This window comes from Bombus bifarius, unplaced genomic scaffold, assembly GCF_011952205.1.
Source record: "Bombus bifarius isolate JDL3187 unplaced genomic scaffold, Bbif_JDL3187 scf7180000008199, whole genome shotgun sequence".
In the NCBI taxonomy this organism is placed as follows: Eukaryota; Metazoa; Arthropoda; class Insecta; order Hymenoptera; family Apidae; genus Bombus; species Bombus bifarius.
In genome coordinates, this window is record NW_022884505.1 from 3958983 (window position 1) to 3982092 (window position 23110).

Here is a 23110-nt window from a genome sequence, read left to right on the forward strand (position 1 = left end):
TGAAAAACCGAGCACGCCGGCTGCGACTCAACTGAAACCGGAACGACCACGATCGTTGAGCCTTTATTCGGAAGAAGAACAGAAGCAACGTACAAGCGAATTGTCAACAGTACCAACACCTGCTTTACCAGACTATCAACCGACTCCTTTAGCTACCATTTTACGAGAGACAGAGAAAACCGAAAAAAATATGAAACCATCACCCTCGTGTAGCCAAGAAGTAGCTGGTCCCAATCAACATACTCGATTAGATTTAAAATTTTATCATTCTCCTTTATGGTAAACGAAAACAATGGAACAATATTAGAATTATATCATCTGCATGTGCGACAAAATTAAGAACGCTTTACCTCTGATAATAAAGTATCGGAGGAAAGATAATTAATAATAAGCTTGATGAAAATTGGGCAGCTGTGGTAATTGAGGTGAACGTTATGTATTAGTTTATATGACAAGGCGAAAAACGTGTACTATAATTGATAAAATCAATTGTTTTTACTTTCTGTGAGAACAATTAACAGATTATCATTGGCTATCGTTAATTTATACATATATCGTGGGATTGCACTTTGAATAAAAGACGCAGAAACTTTTCAATACTTAGTTTACTATGACTAATAACTTGAAACATGAGGAGAAATTATAAAAGTTATAGCTCCAAAAAAATAAAATCTAAATGCTGATGATTTTTCGCACTTTTTCGAGCTCTAATTAGGTTTAGCATTCTATTGAAAAAGATATTGGAAATCTTTATGCGTTTTTAATTTGAACTCGAATACCAGTATAATAACAGAATACCTATGCTGAAAATGAATATCTAATCGATATGTTTCAATTGACTGAAACGATGATAATATTGAAATTGTTAGTAAGTTATTGTAGGAAACCAGATTAATATCGTAGTACACGACTGACGTTCATAACGTGTAGATTGCATATATACATACATATAGGCTGGCTTGTAATTTTATACGTAGATGAAAATGGTACAAGACATTTTTCATATATTACAAATGTAGCGATACGTGATTTGTACAATAAACTTATCATTCCCCTTGTTTTTACATTATATACTGAACTCTAAAGGAATCTTTTATTATTCCTTTTCAATCTCGTCGAGTTCAACATTTATTGGAACAAAGACGTTTATTACAAAATATATTTATTGATTATGCTCTACAACCTTTGTATTTTCTATTATCAGATTCGTAAAAATCTACGATATTGCTAGGACAAGGTGGAACCTGAAATTGTTGTCGATAAAAATATATTATGTGATAAGAAAATAAAAGTATATAAATATGATTGCATTATTTGGTATAAACATCTTCCATAAATTCATAATTTAAAGCATATATCATTATATAATTAAGAACCATTTCATATCTTATCTCATAAAAATAATTAACAGTGCTTACATAAACAGTCTTGATAATAACGATATAACAAAAAGAGCACTCTATCTGACAATTACCTTTACTTTAATATTTTCAATATCAACTTATCTAATTTAAAAATGAATATAAAGAAATATCATATATTTCAATATCTTTCTTTGTTGCAAATGATTAATCAAACGCATAACATAAATATTATAAAAGATAACAATGATCGACATAATCTTCTATCACTGCTTAATATTATATTAAAAAAGTGAATCAATTTTAAATATCATATTCTGCACCATCTAGTTTCTCGTCGGTTATCCAATATATTAAATTGGAACAAGTTTCAGATTCTAAATATAAAATGCTTACAAGCATTCCTTCGATATAACCTAGAAAAATTCCTGCAGAAATATCAAGAATATAATGCCTTCTCATTAAAAGTCTAGACAGAATTACAGCAAAGATCCATATTGATATCGATAGGAGACAAATATCAGACACGGGCCATAGATATTTAAAGAAATAAAAAATAAGTACCGACCGAGAAGCATGACCCGATGGGAATGAATACTTATCAGGTCCTAGTGAAAAAGGATCGTCGTTAACTGCTGGTCTTCTTCTTCTTATATATGCTTTCAATATGGCAATAACGATAATGTCCAGTATTAAAGCTAAAAACATAATAATAATACCAGTAATGTCGATATTGAAAATTGTTTTCTTTCCTAAATATTCAATATATATATCTTGATATTTGTTCTTACCCATTAACAAATTGACTTGCATTTGATACAAATTTTTATTATTAAGAATCCAAATAAATGCAAGTATCGATGTTATCCAGGGTACTGCGTGGCAAGATATCTACGCAAATAACACAATTAAAGTTAGAAACTCATGTACAAAGAAATCTGATGTTTTATATAATACTTTTGTTATATTTTTCGTATCTTGCACCAAAGTAAAAACGTACCTCTAACATCTTGTAATGCATTCTTAACTTTCTCATTAGTGGCAAATTTTCTACACATTTAACAACACTTCTTGTTAACTGGACATCACGGTCTAGTATTTTATTTAACATTGATGGAATTTCTCGTTTAGGATGCTGAAAGCGTTTAAAAAATAAATATATTTTATTATTTAATATTATGAAATATTATTAAAAAAAAAATACCTTCTCCATGGTACGTATATTACAGATTAAAAAAGTAGATCTAAAATAATTATTAACAAATCACTGATATCGTCAAACCACAGACTCAGATTCGGAATTTCTGAATTAGAAGTCGTTTTGTCCACGAACTTCTGAATTTCATTCTGAACATTTTCAGGAATTAGATATGCAAAGATGGCAGCACCAGCGTTGGAAAAAATTCGAACAATTTCAAACTGACAATTTGGCGACTTTGTTGTACTTTCCGATATGACGTAAAACCTTAACTTGAAATTTCTTCAAGCTTTGTGCATATAAGAGATTATCAGCACTGTCGCGACATACGTCCTATCAATTAAAAGTTCTAGATTAACAGAATAAGGATTGAATTAACTGAATCGCTAATAAAAAAATGCAGAAAGATCAGGCGGAAACACCAAAACTGAAACGACTTAGGAGGTAAACACAAAACACTACTTTTTCTCGAGTAGTAATCTTTTATATATTTTTAGGGTACAAAAGACTTCTACACCAGAATCAGTAAAAAAGAATACAGTGGATCACATAACAAATGTTCGTGCAGGTAGTTCACACCATAGGGCAACAATGGCCCCATCTGATTTTGCTTCGCAACAGAGTAAAAATTTTACTTTGACTTCCTGTTACGTTAAAGTTCTACAAAGTTAAGATACTAAACCAATCGTACCATCTAGGTTTCCCAAAAAAGAAAATTGCATTGGATCGTACCTCGATATCTTCTATGCAATCAATGGCAGATGGAACAAAAATAATGGATTCAGAATGCAACGACATGGAGTTGAAACTCCTTTACGATCAGTATTTACAAAAGATTATGACAGAAATAATTCTAAAAAAGAAAACAGAAGAAAAGGAGAAATTGTTTTTATCTCAGCTGGCCACGATAGCCAAGGAATATGATCACAACGAAGAGAAATTGTTTAAATTAAAAACTAGAGAAAGAGATATAATAAATTTAACCGAGATACAAAATGAAATTGATTCTCAAATTCTAGATGTGAATAATTGCACTAGTAAATATTACCTAAATACCATCTTTTCGCGTGTCACTGAATTACCTACATGTTTTTAAATAATTAAACTTGTTATGATTACAGGAGGAGAAGAGAATAAACTATTAGAGAAAATTCTATCGCAGTTACATAATCTTCTAAAACCTCTGGATATACTTCGTTGTGATAATATAGTTCTTCCTGAGACACCCGAGGAGTGGGAAGAAACAAAACAAGCCTTGAAATCGTGTTCAGAGAGTTTAAAGTCTATCGTAGATTTAATTGGAACAAAAATTGAATCATATCAAAGCGTTAATGAGGGGATTAAGCAGTTTGTGCGTACTTTAAATAATATTAAAGATCATCAAAGAAGGTATAAAATAACAAATTCTCTGCTCTTTGATAATTATTTTGTATAGTACAATCACTGACGTAATATCGCTGTTCTTACAGATTAGAAAAAGAACTTTACGAGTTGCAAGCTCTTACATTGAAATCTGCATCCTTGACCTTAATGTAGAGCCAAAATTGATAGGTACTAAATCATACGTAATGCTGCGATATTAGATCATTTAAAATATTTCATATATTTGAGAATTGTAATATTTATTGTAATATTTGTAATATTTATAAGATTTATAAGAGAAGGGTTGCTAATTATCACGATTATATATTTACAATATGGATTAAATCAGAATTCTATTTAAATTTTGGATATTATTTTTATATGCAAAGAAAATAAAAATATTCATCAATTTTTTACAGAAATTCGATGATTCCACTTTCTGAAGAATATATATATATTATCATATATATATATATATATATATATATATATGATAATATATATATTATTGAAGCAAATGTCGCCATACTTTGGAAATTAATAAAAATAATTAAATTAACATCACTATAATTACGCTACAACGTCGATTGTATTTGATCTACATGAAGCACGAAGGAGATGACGGGGTAACACGGGAAGAAAAACTACAATTCTTTCCGGCGTAATTAAGGGTACCTATCTTTATAAAATTTCTCGATACACGATACACCCTTAAACGAGGATAGCGCTGCAGACGGAATTTCTTTGAAATCAGCTCACATTCGCTGATTGGCGAGCTAGAAGATGGGGCTGGAGGCGCGTGTAAGTACGCATGACCGCGACCTCTCGCCATATTTAATTTTTCCCAAATTTTGCGAGTCGATGTCATAAAGAAAATCAAAAGAACAAAGATCATTCACGCGTGAATGATGAATCGAAGGGACTCGTATACAGCGGCGAGACGTCCTCGTTGAAGAATTCGAAGACATCGCGATGGAAGGAGCGCGGCGCAGGTCGCGTAACTCGCGTGCATCCAACCCCCGCGGATTTTTCCTCGCCCGCGCGCGATTTTATTCTGCGCATGGAAAGCAATTTTGCCCAATCATAAATAGGGCTATTGTGGGGGGATGGTGTATGCTGCTGGCGCATTTCATACATCCGAGTGTAATGGTAACCAGATAGAGGCGTCGCGCGGGGCTATCGGCCGGTTAGCATCGTAAATACTTACTACTTACTTCCGGTGAAAAATTTCGTCTCCCTTTACCTCGTTCTTTTTTCCCTCGTTCCGTTTCACCCCTATCTTTATCGCACCGTTATTTTTTTTTCTAGTTTCCCATCTGTCTCTGTCTATCCCATGACAGTTTTTTTTTCTTTCTCTCTCTCTTTCTCTCTCCCTCTCTCTCTTTCTTTCTCTCTCTCTCTCTCTCTCTCCCTCTCGCGCGCGGTACTTTTTTTCTCGCGGCGTGGAAAGCTTACGTATGACGTACTCTGTGCACGGAACGGAAGTAACACGGCGTGATGCACGACACGTCGAACGCGCGCGCGCTCTCTCGTTTTCTCTCTCTCCTATGTGCGTGTATGTGTGCTGCGATAAATCGTGTTTGTGCGTGTAGCGTACACGGCCGAGCGAGTGATCTGTGACGTCAGTGGTCCGATCGGTTGTCACCTGTCAAGTCAAGCTCGTATCCCTCGAAGTCTTACCTCGAAACTTTCTCACTCTCTCTCACGTATCCTTCTCTCACTCCGACGTAAGCCTTCTTGGCTCTCCTCTCGTCTCCTCTTTTCCACCCACACACGCGCGCTTCCATCCCTAACCGCATTTCTATCTCTTGCCCTCTTACTTTTGCTCTCTCTTTTATCCCGTTGCACTCATACTAACCAGCCTCGTGCCGACCACGCAATCCGATCCATTTCCCTCCCCCTGCTGTCTCCCTCTGCTCCGCGAGAACCAGCATTAACCCCCTCTCTGCTTAACCCTCGCGGTTCCTCCCTCTCGCCCTGTCGTTTCTTCCGTCCACCCGCCTTCTCCCCGTATTTGCTGCCCCTCCCCTCCTGTTCTCTCATCACTGTGCCAGCTTCCATCCTTGCCCACCCATTTTCTCTCACTCTTTTCAGTCGGTAGAACCAGTGGCGTAGCCAGCTGCGAGATTTCTCTCTTTGCCGCGAGAGAATCGTTTCCATTCGTCGTAAGATACATCTTGGCGAGACAGCCGATATCAGCCGATGTGACATTCATTCGTAACCGATATATGTAGAAAAAAGGACCGGATAATAGTTGTACATGTAAAAGAGAAAAGCTACGCGATATACTATTCGTGTATCTGGTATCTGTTTATTGGACGATTCGAGGTACACGGTCGTATTCCCTGGTATACTACTACCATACGTAAAAGAGTTGGCCAAAGGGAATGGAAAACGGAGCACGTACTCGAGCTACACCACTGGTCAGCTGCGTGTATCTATTCGTCCATCTCTTTCGAGCTTCGAAAGTGCTCTCTTACCGCGGCCTTCCCTTTCCCCGCTGTCCAGGCTGGTAGCAGCCACCCCCGCGCGCACGTTTCGCCCTTCCTGGTCGCCTCTCTGTCGGGCCGAAAAGCATCGCTTTGAAGCAGCGAGAGCGCGACTGGCACCCACACCGACTCTGCCCCCGCCCTCCCTTCCCACCCACTTGGCGTTGGTCGCCGGGCTTGCCACCCACCGATATACATCCCGCTCGCTCCGCTCGCCGCGACGACCGCAGACACAAAAACAATAACAAATCGATTCGCGAGGGCAATGGGAAGGGGTCAACGAGAGGTAGGACGACGAAGAAGAGAGGCAGGGGGAGGGAGATCGGGGTAGCTCTGTACGTATGTCTCTCTCTATCTCTTTGGCTTCTCCCTTCGTCCCACTCCCGTTCTCTTTCCCTCTCGTTCCCTCCCTCGTCCCTCTTTCTGGATATTGTATAGAGAACGTTATGCTAAAGTATGCATGCACGAGGGTCGGTCCAATGGTCAGGAATCTCGCGAGTTCGTTCTGCGGCAGCACGTATCCGGACGTATTTCTCCGTACCCCGTCCGTGCCTCGTGAGGGAGAGTCCGCGTGCACGTTACACTCGTGTACCGCCGGTACTGCGTAACTTCCGGTCGACCGGTAAACCTCCAAGGATCGGCTGTGCTTCTTCGTACACATAGTAATAGAAAAGCTCGGGGTGAAGCGTGCCCGGGCGATGATTTACCGTAATGACGATCGGCCTGAATCGCGGTAGGCCACCGGACGGGCATCCGTAAGAAGGAATCTTTCATTATGCTTCGTTGGTTGATCTTTTTTCAAATTTTTGTTTTTACCCGTTGCTCGATCTTGGATATTCCGTATATACACGCGTAGCTTCCAGGATGTTCATTCGTTTCCTTGTCAGTTTAATCAGCTTGTTTGCTCGAGACTCGGCAAAATCGTCTTTTCTCCTTCGTTTGGACAATTGTTTCTTCTTCTTCTTCTTCTTCGTCTTATTATTATTATTATTATTGTTATTGTTATATGTTGTTTGTTCTTGTTTGTTTCTCGTTTCTCCTTTTCTTTTTCTACTCGTTATTAGTGTAAGATCGATGTTATGCTAAAAGTTACATTTGCATGATGTGTATTATTTTTATGACACGATCGATATTAGCAATTGACACTAACGTTCGAAACGATGGCGATGTTTTTGATTTTCGATATTAACGATTTTTACTTAGCGTCCCGATGTCTCCGCGTTTCTCGCTAGGATTCTGTTCCAGTTTAGTTGCTATTTAACAAAGTTTTATCTTCGAGCTTCTCGTTTTGTTTTGCTGTTGCGTAAATGGTAGCGTAGATCGGGCGAGCCGATCGTAAAGGACTTCTTTTTCTAACTGAAACGCAATTTCAGTCGTTCGGTACGCGCAGTGTAGATCTACCGTTCGGAGAAGTTACACCGATTTCCACGACTTAATGTCGCGATACACAAGATCGCAGTATCGTACTTTGCGTTGCCAAATATTTTTCCAATCAAATTCTTTGAATATTTCCGACGAGACAGCTTTCCACTCGAATTTATTTGCTTAATTCGTCTCGCGTCTTTATTAAATACTCTCCGTGGCAAAAATTTGTTAACCGAAATAATAATAATAATAATTATTATTATTATTATTCTTCACCACGTTTTCCAGTTTATTCGTCGAGATTCTCTTTGCTTTTAAATCCGACCAATTTCACGTGGACCATCATGGTGTCGTCATTTTACGCTGCAAACTAACGCGCTCGTTCCAGCAAATTACGTCGGAAAAGCCTACAATACTATCGCGTTAACTATTCAAGAATCTCGCGTACGATCGTTTCGAATAACAATACAACTTTTTAATTCTCCTCTTTTGTCGCGGAATTCGTATTTATGTCAGTCGTGTGACGCGATTCCGGTTGGAAAATTATTCTGGAAACATTATCCGTGAAAAGAAGCGGAAATTCAATAGATGTTGGCTGAATAAAATATTTGTTTGCATTATTACTACTTGATTTATGAGATAATGCGCAGAATACCGCAAATGACGGCGACAAATAATATATTTCCTCGTTTCGCTACGTTCGTTACGTTCGTCGAAGCAGCCTGACGCGCGCACGGCGAATCGATAAATTGTTTAACAAATAACCCCATCTGCAAAGGATATTTTCAACGTTATTTCTTTAATTCTTCCTTCCTTCTCGTATCTTCAAAATACCGTTCACCACCCCATTACACGTTCCGTGTTTCGTTATGTTACGTTCGATGTCAGCGAGCAATTATTAATTCGAACGTATAAAATCGTCTTGCTGGCATATCCGAGTGCGAGAGAGGAGCCGATCGATCGACTTATTAACGGAGATATTTGTCGCGTTATTTTTACGCGAATTCGCTCGACGGACGAACGACGAGAGCGGATAGACGAAGCACCGACGTAATCAGAAGTCCGCCGGTTGTTTTGGAAATTTTTTAACCGGAACGGTCATTAAAATGATTACTGTTTCCCCTGCACGGTTTCCGCGTAGCGACGAACGCGTGCACCAACTTTCGCAAATAATGAGTTTTGAACTCGTCCATCGCCGGATCTATTTATTAAACATTACAAAATGCGCTGCAATTAAGTGGCGCGCTTCAGGCTATCCCATTCAAACTCCTATGCTCGAGTTCGTTTCGTTTACCTTTTCTTCTCTTTTCCTCCGTCGTTCTTTCGTTTTTCTTTTCTTTTTTTTTCAGACATTTTCAGATAAAAATTAAAGACGGACTACGCGGATAAATAGCAAGTTAAACATCGCGCGATGAACAATTCCGCTCGACGATTAATCGTAAACGAAATCAAAGAAACACGTAGCAACGGTTTCAAACCGGCAGGATCTTTCGTTTTCGTTTGGTGATTTTTCATATTTTTTTCAGCTGAATTTTCACGTTGCGCACGGTCGAACGCAATTTCATCTTTAACTTTGATGCTTGTCCCGTTTCACAGACGAATTCTGAAATTGCAAGCGTTTCCGCGTATCTCATTACGAAAATTTATCGTAATCCCCACACTCCACTTTGTCCCGATTCGTTCAAAAGCTCGTTCCCTCCGCGGATGAATATTATCTTCGTTAATTTATTAAGCATCACGTGGAAGGCACGACACGCGAAAGCAAACGTATTAATATGCGCGCGATAATTACGATACCATTGTGCGTAGCTTCGAGTTGTTCCCATCGGCTATCGATATCTTCCTGTGTTGTCTCTATTTCTCTCTCCTTTTGCTCTCGTTCTTCTCCGTTCCACGGTTCTCTTTTACTTGTCTTTCGCGAATTTCTTACCTTATAATTACGCTGCGAAGAGTATTTCGATAAACCGTCTTCTGGTAGATATTCGGTTGGCAACTAAGTGACTGCGGATTTTGGCATTAGATGGTAATGACAAAACCCGCAATCACTCGGTTGCCAACACGATACATCGGATCGATCAAACGTGTACATCAGCCGGCGAAATCGTTCGAGTAAACTCGTTTCCAAAAATCTTTCACGAGTTCGCTGCGTCTATACGTAATACGAAAGTTTTTCAAATTTCTCTCGCGCGATAACGTTTCACACGAATCTAGAATTTTACGTAGCAGTTGTAGGATATTTGGTACGTTTCGATTAATCGATTCCATCCATTGCGTTAATAGTTCTCCACTGTCTGCCACATTTATTATACAGGGTGGTTGGTAACTGGTGGTACAAGCGGAAAGGGGGTGATTCTACGCGAAAAAAGAAGTCGAAAACGTAGAATAAACATTTTTCGTTCGAGGCTTTGTTTTCGAGAAAATCGACTTTGAATTTTCGCTCGGTACGCGCGCTGTGCGTTATACGTACGGATCTCATTGTAGATCGCTGTCTCGATGGAAAAATGAAAAAAAAATTTTTATTCTATATTTTCGACTTCTTTTTTCGCGTAGAATCACCCCCTTTCAGCTTGTACCATCAGTTACCAACCACCCTGTATATCTTTAAGGTGGCATTCACAATGCATACTATACGTTTTTTTTTTTCAATTAAATATACGTTCACAATGAATATCTTCCGTAAAGGTTTGCGGATTTGTTTCGAGGGCCAGCGACGTAATCTCGACAGTCTTATCTCGTTAGAGAAGAAATGAAATTTGAAAACGTTACACGCGATACGTAGAATCGCGTACATGAAAAATGTTCTACTCGTAAGCAATCGAGTACTTTGACTGTAAATTTCTATTAGTGCGCGAGCCTCTGGGAAGTTAAATCGATCAACTCCGTCTTCTACCTGAATCTCTCACCTGCGTAAGCGCGTCATTAATATTCGATTCTCGGAAAACAAATTACTTACGTCCTTGAGTTCGTCCATTACGAGAAGATGACGTACAAACGATAGGAAATTTCGAAACAAATTTCAAAAATTCGCTTTCCTCTGCTTTTCGATTTCTAATCACCACGATTTATACATCGAGATTCGGTTAACCGAGAAATTTATACGGTCGATTGTTCCGACGAGTTCAAATAAATTTCGTCCTTGGGATATTTCTCTCTTCTCTGCTCTTTAAAAGCTTCTCCTAGTCTTTCGAACGATGCCTAAATTATCGAGCCACCGCAAGACTTTATATTTTATTAAAGAATCTGATTCTATTTCGGGTAATGTCATCTATCGTTCAGCCGGCTCTGATTTCGACTAGCGAGAACGTTGCATAGACAGTGTGCATAGGTAGCGGGAAGCAAACAAAAATGAATATCGTCTTTTCCATTATCCGTGTCTATTTCAAACTCCCCTTAATCGACTATCGGCGGAAGTTTCAAAATAGTCTATCCAGCGTGATCGAATCAACCGATTCGTGGTGTTATTTAAAATCCTTTGTACCTCGATTTGGTATCACGATACCGAAGAGGTTGCGGGGCAAAAGTAGGATACCGTGGCCAAGTGTTCGTTGATCTGGTTAACAAGTACGCCGCGATACGGGGCGTACAAAGCGGCTCGCGAAAGTATCGCGATACCTTTACAAGCTTCTTAAGCGCGTAAAAGATTTCGGAATCTCATTAGCTCCGTAACGAGACGCGACGATCGGGATTACGTTTCGATAAATCAAGTTTGATAGAAATTTAGAAACGTAAGAGAACAGAGGAGATATTTCTAAAGACACACCGTAGAAAGATATTTATTGGAAATACACGCTTCGTAAGAATAGTACAAATACCACGATGCTGGAGTTTAGTTCACTGTTCGCCATATCGATAAGCCACGTTATTTAGCGAGTCTATCTTCAGCGTTAGTTACACGTTTGATCAAGAACACCGTTTGCGTGCTACGCGTTCGCCAAGCGTACGTTTGCAACAATCGTCTTGCGACTTCTACCCGCGTTGCCCGATTTCTTCCGATATTTTAGTGTCACAGTGGCGATCTTCGTGAACCAACGTCGTCCAACGAAAATGTTCGTATAACGCGCGTGCCATACATCGATAAATAGATTTGTGTGACGAGTGTTCGAACGCTTTCGCGAGTCCGCTGTTCCTTCGCCATGCGGTTGCCACGTAACGTCGAATAAAATGATCGAGGATCGCTGGACCTATTTGTCTCGTGGCGATAAATACCAAGGTGCTGGAGAAATCGGTCGCACCGGTTAACGCGTTAATAATCGGTGCTTGCAGATGGAATATGGGATCTGGAGTTTTCACGCCGCGGGTGAACTTTGGGGTGACCCGCGTCTCGCCCGAAGGCACCCGATTCTACCATCAAGCGCGACACAGTTGCTGCCGAGGGCCGCGTTCGCCCTGAGCGGACTCCACCGACCGGACATGGTGCCGTTGCCGTTGACCTCTGCCGGGCCGCCCTACGGACCTATGGAATTGGTGACGAAAAGGGACGGTGAACGAGTCGTGGAGGAGAACGAGGAGAAGGAAGAGAAACAGGACGACGACGAAGGGAACACCGATCGAGCCGACGAGAACGATAATCAGGTATAATTTAGGATTATAATTCTTTCTTTTTATTTGGTAGACTTTTTACGATCGACTCTTATTGAGAATCGTTGAGGTTGTTAGATGTATGAACAGAGAAACGCGTGGATAAATTGTAAAGTAGAAAATGTATTTTAATACAGAAGTGTAAGTACTAGTAGGAATATAATTTGAGCTGGTGCCGATCCGCACGCTAGCGGTGTTACCCTATAACTGAAAGTCCATCGTCGCGTTGAGGGTTGGGAGATAAAATAAAAATAGTTGAGTCGTAACACAACTATTAATTTTGTTTTAATTGAACTTTATTATGAATTCAGCAATCACAATGTAACACACACTGAATTAACATAAATCACAATTCACTCCAACCACGTTATGTAAGACTTAGTTACAACGATACGTTAAGTACGCGACTATTACAAGGGTAGAGACCGGTATAGATACGTTGACTATTCTGAGGATACAGAATAAGTGAGTTTTACCGACGATACTGTCACGTAAATTTAAGGGTTGGTTGATGAAATAAAATAGCTGAGTCGTAACACAACTATTAATTTTGTTTTAATTAAACTTTGTTATGAATTCAGCAATCACAATGTAACACACACTGAATTAACATAAATCACAATTCACTCCAACCACGTTATGTAAGACTTAGTTACAACAATACGTTAAGTACGCGACTTATAAGGGTAGAGACCGGTATAGATACGTCGACTATTCTAAGGATACAGAATAAGTGAGTTTTACCAACGATACTGTGTCTGAGGAAAGCTAGGGATGGGTGTGTCCAAGGACACGGGACTATCGGATTTGTCGATGGCAATTTTGATTAGGGAAGCGAGGACAGTAGACACCGTCTCCGATTGGATAATAAGACGGTTGGTGGACCAGGAAGGGTTTTAGCCGTCCTCGTGAGAAAGTCGCTAACGGAACATACCAGACGCGAGGAGAAACTAACTTTCCGTGTTAACCCATAGTAAACGATAAACGTAAAAGGAAACTTAAGACAAGAGATACTCGCTCGGTCCGAAGGACCTTAACTATGAAAATTCCAAGACCCCCGGTGGGTACTTAGGACTATCGAGGGTACGCGCCAAGGATGTGCAGACATCTGGGCGCCATCCTGTCCGCGGTGTGTGACCTGGTCTCCGATGTGAATCGACGTTACACCATCGTCGCCTGTCTACCGTCTATGGTCTGCCTTCGTCCCAGTCTATCGTCTGTATCGTCTGCTTCGGTGCTTGAGAAAAGTAAAAAGATCAGACGTAGAGTTTTCTTAGAAGTGGTGACCACTTTGACAAGAATTATAAGTAAATTATTTTGGCGTGGTACCGTAACTTGCATTATAAGAGTTTACAGTATGTTTGGTTCTAGTTGAATCTAATGCTTCGATCTAAAGGGTAATGTCTTTTTAGTCTGCGGATCTGACCCGTCGTGTCGAGTAATTTACTTTGTAATTGAGTAACTAATGGGTTTTGGTTGTTGTTAATTCTTATATTATATCTGTTACTGAATTTCGATATTTCTTCTTTAACTGTAGGTATCTTAAGGTCGCGATGTATTGTTTCGTAACATTTATATTTCTTCGAAAGTTCGGTACGCGGTAGGTGTCGTATCGTGTGAGGTTCGAAACGATGGACGTAAGTTGTAATACCGTAGGATCTTATACTACAATTAGTTTATTTACGATAAATGGATTAAACAGATGTAGATTAAACAGGAAACGATGGTTGTTTAACGCCAACTAATCACAATAACGTATTATAATTAAGACAACTAGATAGTTCATTTGCAACTCTCGTCGCCACGGATCCAACGCTCTCTCGACAACGCTGGTGTCACGTAGGAGACACAAGAAACGAAGAAACCAACCATCGGTGATCTCGCGTCGTAGTTCGAACGTTTCACGAATAAGGTGAAGAAATTGAACTTTGTATACGATAATAGAATTTATTATGCGAATCCAACAGAGTGACGGTTCAGAATGTTACAACAGAATGATTGAAAGTGTTACGAGAGACTGGGACGAGCGCTTATTTTGGAGGGTTTCTTTTACTGAGATTTAGTCCCTCTGGAGGGGTTGTCGTCTGGTGTGTCACGTAAAATCTCAAGTCACAATTCAGATTATAAAGAAGCAAGAAGGTTGAGCCGAAACACGATTATTAACTTTCTTTTTATTACACTTCATTATGCGCTTGATAGTCACAATTGAGTATACACTGAATCGACACGTGTAAATTACGCTTTACTCTAACAACTTCGTATAAATTAAGTAGGCGACTGATCTAAGGATAGAAACCCGGTGAAGAGACGTTAACTGTTGGGAAGATGGAAAATCGGTATAGTTTAGTGACGATGTTGTGGCTAGCGATGGGTGGGTCTAAGGACACGAAAAGAGCCGATTTGTTAAGGACAAGTTTTCATTAGGAGAGCGAGGGAAATAGACTTCGCCGTCAATTGGCTGATTTTCTAGGTTGCTGGGTGAGGAAGGGTGCTAACCGTCCTTGAGAGAAAGTTGCTAACGGAAGATACCGAACGTGAGAAAACTAACTTTCCCGTATCTTCCGGTAGTAGACAAAAATGTAAAGAACACTCGAAATAGAAGATGCTTGTTTTTGGTCTGAAGGATCTTAACCATGAAAATGCCAAGATTTATGGTGGGTCCTTGAGAATATCGAGGATTCGTAGCAAGGATGTGTAGACATTCGGTTGCCATCCTGCCCTCGGTGTGCGACCTCTGGTCTCTGATGTGGATCCAGATGTGGTTGATGTTACAGGTGTATATCAGAGACGCATTCCGTTACTATTTGGTCATTGTTTCGATGACTGTGGCATGCAGGATGTTTAGCCTATGCCAATTACTGTTTCTGAGTTAATTACTGGTCTTCTTGAGCGTGTGACACTAACAATACTCTCTGGCACACTCTCTGGCTTCTCGACTCACACCGACTGTTAATTCGTTTTTGTCCCTTAGCAACCTCTTGTCCTTTGTCTTAGTCTCGTACCTTTTGTCACAGCCCCACCACGCACGTGTTCCGCGACCCCTTGTTTATAATTCGCCCGATACCCCCCACAGGCTCCTCCTCCTTGATACTACGATACCATAAACAGGTATCGATGTAGGTGACGGCGAAGTTTCTATTTTGTTGCTTTACTTTTATTCCATAGTTGTGTCTTATACCATAGCTGTGTTCGTTCAACGATAATCGATGGATTATATTTTGTTGAAATTTGGTTGTACGGCAGATATGGTACGTGTAGGGCTTCGAAATTTCAAGTAGCGTTTAGAATAATATGAGGCGGTTGGTGAAGGTGTCCGTGTTAGAATTTTATCTTGGAATTAAGATTAATAATCTGTGGAAGACACAATGTTTGCGTTGAAATAATATAATGTGATATTTATTAAACAATTATTACAAGAATTATAAATGTGCGTTCTGGAATGTAGACAGTTGGCTAGTTATTCACAGACTGACTGGCTTAGTGACCCATGGCCCTTGAAAAGGTTTACAGCCCCACTCTCTATGCAGTAATGAGTGTGACCTGTGTGGGTGTCCGCGTGGCGTCACATGTGACACAGAACCTTCTAGTAGCTTCTCGACGTGCCCATCTAGAATGTTCCATCCATATCCTCACGCTTCTTCCGGCGAATTTTCGAAAGAGCATGCACGTGCTAGCCGCCGTGGTGCATCTCACGAACGCACGCTAGTGAGGACGGCGCTGGGCAACGAAGGGAAGAATCCGTACGATCAATTACCTTATCTGCGTGCGATTGATATCCAACAGTTGTATTCCAACAGTCCGCAAGAAATTCTCCCGATGTTCAACAAGAAAGGTTTATTAAACTACTCAACAGTCAACGATTAACGATCAACGATTAACAATCGAGAGTTAATAATCACGTATCTCGAATTGTGTTTGCTTCGCTATGACGCTAAACCTTCGGCACTTCGCAGCTCGGGGCACAATGAATCTTTTGTTCGAAACCAAACGGATTCTTTTCTTCGTCGTCCCTCGATATTGTCACGTAATTTTTAGGGTTGGTTGGTGGAAATAAAATATAGTTGAGTCGTAACACAACAATTAACTTTGTTTTAATCAACCTTTATTGTGAATTCAGCAATCACAATGTAACACACACTGAATTAGCATAAATCACAATTCACTCCAACCACGTTATGTAAGACTTGGTTACAACGATACGTTAAGTACGCGACTGTTACAAGGATAGAGACCGGTAAAGATACGTCGACTATTCTGAGGATACAGAATAAGTGAGTTTTGCCAACGATACCGTGTCTGAGGAAAGCTAGGGATGGGTGTGTCCAAGGACACGGGACTATCGGACTTGTCGATGACAATTTTGGTTAAGGAAGCGAGGGCAGTAGACACCGTCTCCGATTGGATAATAGGACGGTTGGTGGACCAGGAAGGGTTTTAGCCGCCCTCGCGAGAAAGTTGCCAACGGAACATACCAGATGTGGAGAAAACCAACTTTCTAAGCTAACACGTGGTAGACAATAAACGTAAAGGGAAATCTAAGACAGGAAATACTCGCTTGGTCCGAAGGACCTTAACTATAAAAATGCCAAGGCCCCTGGTGGGCACTTAAGACTATCGAGGGTGCGCGCCAAGGATATGCAGACATCTGGGTGCCATCCTGTCCGTGGTGTGTGGCCTGGTCTCTGATGTGAATTGACGTTACAATATCCTCGCTACGCACGCGTTTATTAGAAGTCCGCGACGATGGCCGCGTATGCATTCTTGCGAATATTCGGCGAAGGAACCGTAGGGATATCAATGGTACATTAGGTCTTACGCTTTGAAGGTACAGCGCTTTGTGTCGCGAAGCCGTTGGAAAGTTGCGTGGTCGAGTGCCGCCACACATAGATAGAATTTGCAGTATCGTAAGTAGATAGGAAAGATTTGCGTTATCAGATAGGTAGGTAAATTTTTTTTCCTTTTTATTATTTAATTTATACTTTACAATTTGTCCAGCTGGACATTTGGCAAATTTTTCTAACTTAATTGGTAAGTAACACGTGGATGGCTAACCCCAGTGAGATACCATCTTCGAATTTGATTATTTTATTTCTTTAGTGAGGTGAGAGTTTGTTTGTTAAGTTATGTACCTTTGAGGTAGGTAAATGGCGAAGATTTATACTTCTTGTTTGGAATTTGGATGCAACGTATGACGTCCGCGCGGCTGAGAACCATAGTTGCATATAATTGTGAGTATTGTAGACAGATAAATAGAGGAGGTTCGGGAAAAATATGTTTACGTATGGAACTTTTCTATCCCTTTGACGTATTGTGAGTATATACAGGGTGGTTGGTAACTGGTGGTACAAGCGGGAAGGGGGTGATTCTACGCGAAAAAGGAAGTCGAAAATGTACGTTATTCGAAGAAGACGTTATTCTTTTCATTTTTAAAATTTTTATTCTACATTCTCGACTTCCTTTTTCGCGTAGAATCACCCCCTTCCCTCTTGTACCACCAGTTACCAACCACCCTGTATAATACCTTAAGACATATTTCGGGTGAACGATTCGTAACGTTTCAGAATTAGGAATATTATTAGGCACGTAGGTAAGCAAAGGAAAGAGCAATATAATCTAATTCTGCTCTCTATTCTGTTCCAAAGCTTCAAATTAGATTCGATGTCAGGCCATTAAATTTGCAGAGAGGACCCATTAGTGGTTCAGATACTTGAAATACACCGCGAACAAAAGATTCCAATTTCTCTTCAGACAAACTATGTTTTTCCTTTGAGAAATGAAATCTTGCCCCTTCGTTGTGTATTTTCGCTAAGCATCCTCTCGTGTAATTTCATTTTCCTTCGAAACACGTTCCAATTTTCGCGAACATTGCAATTACCGTTATCACGAGCACTAAGACTTCTCGCTATTCCGTTATTCCGAACGCTAAGACTTTCCGTTACTCCGTAGCTGTTGATTAAGCTACTTGGATCGTTAGCATAAAATCAGAAAACTTTCCAAAGGTACAGACAAAGTTTGCGCTAGGAACACGCGGCTCTTGTTTCCTTTCTAAATAACGCCAAATACATAAAGATTCTGTTTGATCCTGTAGACCAGCGTACCGAAAGAAAATGACGACAACGAAGACGCTGGAGACGAAAGCGACACCGGAAGTACGAACAGCTCGCATCGCTCGGCCAACAATAATTTATCCACGAAGCTGCTCGATCCCATGTCCTATCTGACTTTCGACAAGGTTTGTCTATTTGAAAATACGTATCTGAGAAATACTACGTACAAGCCACCCTTTTTAATTTACCCAAAACCGAATTAAATCTCAGTCGAGTTACTTACATTTACAATATCGAATTTTCATTTCTATATACGTACATATTTCGTATATTATACAGGGTGGTTGGGGTAACTGGTGGTACAAGCGGAAAGGGGGTGATTCTACGCGAAAAAAGAAGTCGAAAATATAGAATAAAAAATTTTTTTTAATTTTTCCATCGAGACAACGATCTACAGTGAGATCCGTTGTAACGAGACGCGATGAAGTGCGCGCGTACCGAGCGAAAATTCAAGGTCGATTTTCTCGAAAACAAAGCCTCGAACGAAAAATTTGTATTCTATATTTTCGACTTCTTTTTTCGCGTAGAATCACCCCCTTTTCGCTCGTACCACCAGTCATCAACCACCCTGTATATTCTGTGTTTTACATATATATTTTACATCAGACATAGTCTCTGATATTTTACGCGTACGTATATGTATTCTGTATTTTATAGCATCGATATCGTCGATGACGTTGGACGCGTAAAATATAAAACACGAATTAAAGTATTTGAGAACGGGGTAAATGAAATTCTTGTAGACTGTCTATGATCCAATGCCACCGATTCGGTGTTGGTAGCCGATTGATACCTTACGCGTTAATACAGTCGGAATGTACGAAAAGGAAAAGCGTGTCCGTGGAAAAACCTGTATGTGCCAGCTCGTAGACGTAGAGAACGTTTGCTCGAAAGCAAAGAAATAATTAATCGACAACAACTGACAACGATTAACAATTAATCTATCGATACTCGTATTTCTCTCTATGGAAGCGATGGCGCGACATCATCTTCTAGCGTTATCGATAAATTATTTAGCTTTTCATTATCGCTACTATATACTACAGCACTCTCGTTGACGCGTAAAACATTTGCCAACGAGAAGATCAAAGTTTCTCGATTTTGGCGCTCGCAGTGTTTTCTACAACCGCTCTTCTCTTATCGTTCGAATCTTTATCCAAAGCATTACGTTATCACGTTACAACGTTATTACATATATTTAGCGAGCGATTACATGACTGAACAAAAGTAAAGGAGAGATTTGCTTTCGTAACAGGATGGAACGGTTACACCGGTTCTTAATGGCTGGGTCCTCGGCGCTTATACCGCCATGCTTGGAAGACTCTCAGCAGCGACCGCGGCTCTCGAAGCTACGGAAATCCCCAACATTCCGTCTGACAGCGACTCCGAGAGCGAGCATTCGTCTTACACCGAGAAGTATGCGTTCTTTTGGTTATCAGCCACTTTTGCCAAACTCCAGATCGTCTTACACTTTACACCGTAACGCGCTTAACTCGTCTCGCCTAATGCGAGTCGAGCATTTAAATTCTTGCCTGCTACGGTTCAGGTCGGATAAGACGATGCGAGAGAGACCGGGATACGAAATTATATATATATGTATTGTACGTATGTACGCGCATCGAGGCAACGAGATGTTTGAGCGCAAGGTTTTTATTTAACACGCCATGGAATCGATAAAACGAGACCAATGAATCTGTCCAGTCGGAGGGCGAATCTTCCTCCCTGCTCAACAATGCGAGCGCGTTTCTGATATTTCAAAAATTCAAAGATAAATGGCGTCGTAAATCAACAGCTTTGAAGGATATTGACCAGCGTTGAGTTACGACCGATCCGCGAACAACGATTACGAAATTTAAAAAATAGAAAGAAAGAAAGAAAAAAAAGAAAGAATCTTTTTAATTCCGTAGTGCTCCTCGGGTGGAGCGGCCTTGTTTTTTCACCAGTTTCCTGTACCGTGATTTATTCCTTTCTTTGCTTTCTCTCGTTGGAATAGCAAACTTAATCGAAGAATTTCACGTGGAAGTTTAAAGAGAAAGTTGATACCGATCGTTAGAAATTCTATGGAGCCTTAGGAAGAAATTAATAATTTCTTTGGATTTCCTTTCGACGCCAACTTTATCAATTTCATCTGCGAATACTTTATTCTCTACCGTTTCTGTCTCGCCGTAGCTCTGGCTGTTACCGTTATTATCTTTACGCCGCGAATATTCTCTGCAAATTCAAACCGTTACGAATATAACGAAAGAAACTTCACTTTGGATATTTTATATATTTCTCCGCATTACGTTGTACCCTGTATATTTCCGTAGCTACGTAAAAATCCGCAGTCTCATAATTATATTAAGTCTGCTTTCCCGTTACCTTGTTACTCGCTTCTTATTTTACACTCGCCCCTATTATTCCAAGCAATTGAAATTCACCATGGGCTTTCAGATCTCGAGGTAGCAGTCCGAACGTAAGCAACGCGCATCGCGGTTATTCCTGTGGTTCCTGTGACGTGGTGGCACCAACGAGGCCAGCTCTGCGAAAGCATATCGTCGATTGTCATCCACCGGTACCCAGCGCGGAAACCGGAGAAACGAAAAGTTGTCCGTCCTCGGGCTGTGACTTCACCACGAACAGCAGATGTGAGATGGAGACTCATGTAGCTGCACACGTGGCACAGGGTATGACGCCCACAGGGAAGAAGCGTACACTGGCTTTGCAACGCGTCAGGTATAGGTACTTAGCGCTTGCTTCGATTACTCTACTTATATCTCCTTGTTCTTCGTATCGTTCAAAGTGATTAGAGAATCGTAGGATCCGTAGGATGTTATACGGCAGGACGATATGCTTATTGCGACGTTAAACGTTTAAATAGGATATTACGAGTGGACGCTACGTATTTCAGAAATGAGAAATTCTCTGATTATTTTAGACGATAAATACGTCCATTTAAACGGTCCATTCTATCGTACGTAAATTTATCGGCTCGTAACGAAAACAACATGTTGCGTGTAACGCTGCGACGCTTTCAATTCTCAGTTTCTGTAAGCAAAATATTTATTACATTACGCAATTCTTACAAGTATCCGTGTAATTATATCGCAGAAGTACTACGTCTAATTAAATTGATTGATTGAATCGGTCGATGTCTATTCGACAACAGCGCAAGATACAAATAGTTCTGTATAATATCGTTTTCTCTGTATCGTGAATCTAGCTTCGCCATCCTTAAGGTGAATTATGCTATTCGATTTTTAATAGTTACAAAAATTCCGTTCGCGTGAAAAATAAAGTTGAAGGTCTTCGTGTATGTACATATATACAGGGCGGTTGGTAACTGGTGGTACGAGCGGAAAGGGGGTGATTCTACGCGAAAAAAGGAGTCGAAAATACAGAATGAACATTTTTCGTTCGAGGCTTTGTTTTCGAGAAAATCGACTTTGAATTTTCGGCTCGGTACGCCTGCACTTTATCGCGTCTCGTTACAACGGATCTCACTGTAGATCGTTGTCTCGATGGAAAAATTAAAAAAAAAATTTTTATTCTATATTTTCGACTTCTTTTCTCGCGTAGAATCACCCCCTTTTCGCTTGTACCATCAGTTACCAACCACCACCCTGTATATATGAAAAGGTCGAGTATAGAATTTTTTTTTTTATTATTTATTAAAATTACGATCAATTCTCGCGTTGAGAATTTTCAGTAATTTTTCTGGCGTGGCGCGGTAACATGGCTAATTATTTATAACAAGTTAACACTTATAGAATCGGCTATGTCATAGAATTGGGAGTGTAGAATTGAAACGAAATTTATTGAAAAGACACCGTGTAATTTGTTTGCGTTTAACTTGTCTTTCAGACGAGCTAAGTAGTTCCGACTTATTGTACCTTTGAATGCGCAGATATGAAAAGGAGGCTAATTATTTATAACAAGTTAACACTTATAGAATCGGCTATGTCATAGAATTGGGAGTATAGAATTGAAACGAAATTTATTGAAAAGACACCGTGTAATTTGTTTGCGTTTAACTTGTCTTTCAGACGAGCTAAGTAGTTCCGACTTATTGTACCTTTGAATGCGCAGATATGAAAGGGAGGCTAATTATTTATAACAAGTTAACACTTATAGAATCGGCTATGTCATAGAATTGGGAGTATAGAATTGAAACGAAATTTATTGAAAAGACACCGTGTAATTTGTTTGCGTTTAACTTGTCTTTCAGACGAGCTAAGTAGTTCCGACTTATTGTACCTTTGAATGCGCAGATATGAAAGGGAGGCTAATTATTTATAACAAGTTAACACTTATAGAATCGGCTGTGTCATAGAATTGGGAGTATAGAATTGAAACGAAATTTATTGAAAAGACACCGTGTAATTTGTTTGCGTTTAACTTGTCTTTCAGACGAGCTAAGTAGTTCCGACTTATTGTACCTTTGAATGCGCAGATACGAAAGGGAGGCTAATTATTTATAACAAGTTAACACTTATAAAACCGGCTATGTCACAGAATTGGGAGTATAGAATTGAAACGAAATTTATTGAAAAGACACCGTGTAATTTGTTTGCGTTTAACTTGTCTTTCAGACGAGCTAAGTAGTTCCGACTTATTGTACCTTTGAATGCGCAGATACGAAAGGGAGGCTAATTATTTATAACAAGTTAA

The 23110-nt window shown here is 40.0% G+C and overlaps 4 protein-coding genes across 14 annotated transcripts in view; 3 read left to right on the top strand and 1 right to left on the bottom strand.

Annotated features, from left to right (window-relative positions):
• LOC117210303 (alpha-tubulin N-acetyltransferase-like) overlaps positions 1-1305 on the top strand; it is a 29477-nt gene extending 28172 nt beyond the window's left edge. For all 4 annotated transcript variants that reach the window (XM_033453205.1, XM_033453206.1, XM_033453207.1 and 1 more), the window contains exon 8: positions 1-1305. In XM_033453205.1, coding sequence (XP_033309096.1) covers positions 1-283 — 283 coding nt within the window. In that variant the 3' untranslated portion in view covers positions 284-1305.
• LOC117210305 (phospholipid phosphatase 6) lies at positions 951-6072 on the bottom strand. 2 transcript variants are annotated; one of them, XM_033453210.1, is made up of 4 exons: positions 2566-2714; positions 2362-2496; positions 2153-2252; positions 951-2059 (listed from the first exon to the last, which is right to left on the bottom strand). In XM_033453210.1, the coding sequence occupies exons 1-4, from the start codon at positions 2572-2574 to the stop codon at positions 1665-1667; spliced, it is 639 nt and encodes a 212-aa protein (XP_033309101.1). In that variant the 5' UTR covers positions 2575-2714; the 3' UTR covers positions 951-1664. The 2 variants fall into 2 exon arrangements, with proteins under 2 accessions (XP_033309101.1, XP_033309102.1); XM_033453211.1 differs by lacking the exon at positions 2566-2714 and adding an exon at positions 5602-6072 and having other exon boundaries at positions 1618-2059.
• Positions 2726-4264, top strand: LOC117210304. The gene is made up of 5 exons (XM_033453209.1): positions 2726-3003; positions 3057-3181; positions 3258-3596; positions 3681-3948; positions 4029-4264. Exons 1-5 carry the CDS (start codon positions 2957-2959, stop codon positions 4093-4095), a joined length of 846 nt encoding a protein of 281 aa, XP_033309100.1. The 5' UTR covers positions 2726-2956; the 3' UTR covers positions 4096-4264.
• LOC117210301 (gastrula zinc finger protein 5-1-like) overlaps positions 4598-23110 on the top strand; it is a 24064-nt gene continuing 5551 nt past the window's right edge. The window contains exons 1-6 of one of the 7 annotated variants that reach the window (XM_033453200.1): positions 6195-6745; positions 6866-7165; positions 12039-12347; positions 18442-18585; positions 19716-19876; positions 20894-21181. In XM_033453200.1, coding sequence (XP_033309091.1) covers positions 12039-12347; positions 18442-18585; positions 19716-19876; positions 20894-21181 — 902 coding nt within the window. In that variant the 5' untranslated portion in view covers positions 6195-6745; positions 6866-7165. Of the gene's footprint in view, positions 4723-4753; positions 5108-6193; positions 6746-6773; positions 7166-9987; positions 10016-12038; positions 12348-18441; positions 18586-19715; positions 19877-20893; positions 21182-23110 lie in introns of those variants that run through there. The other 6 variants (XM_033453197.1, XM_033453198.1, XM_033453199.1 and 3 more) reach the window with 6 other exon arrangements.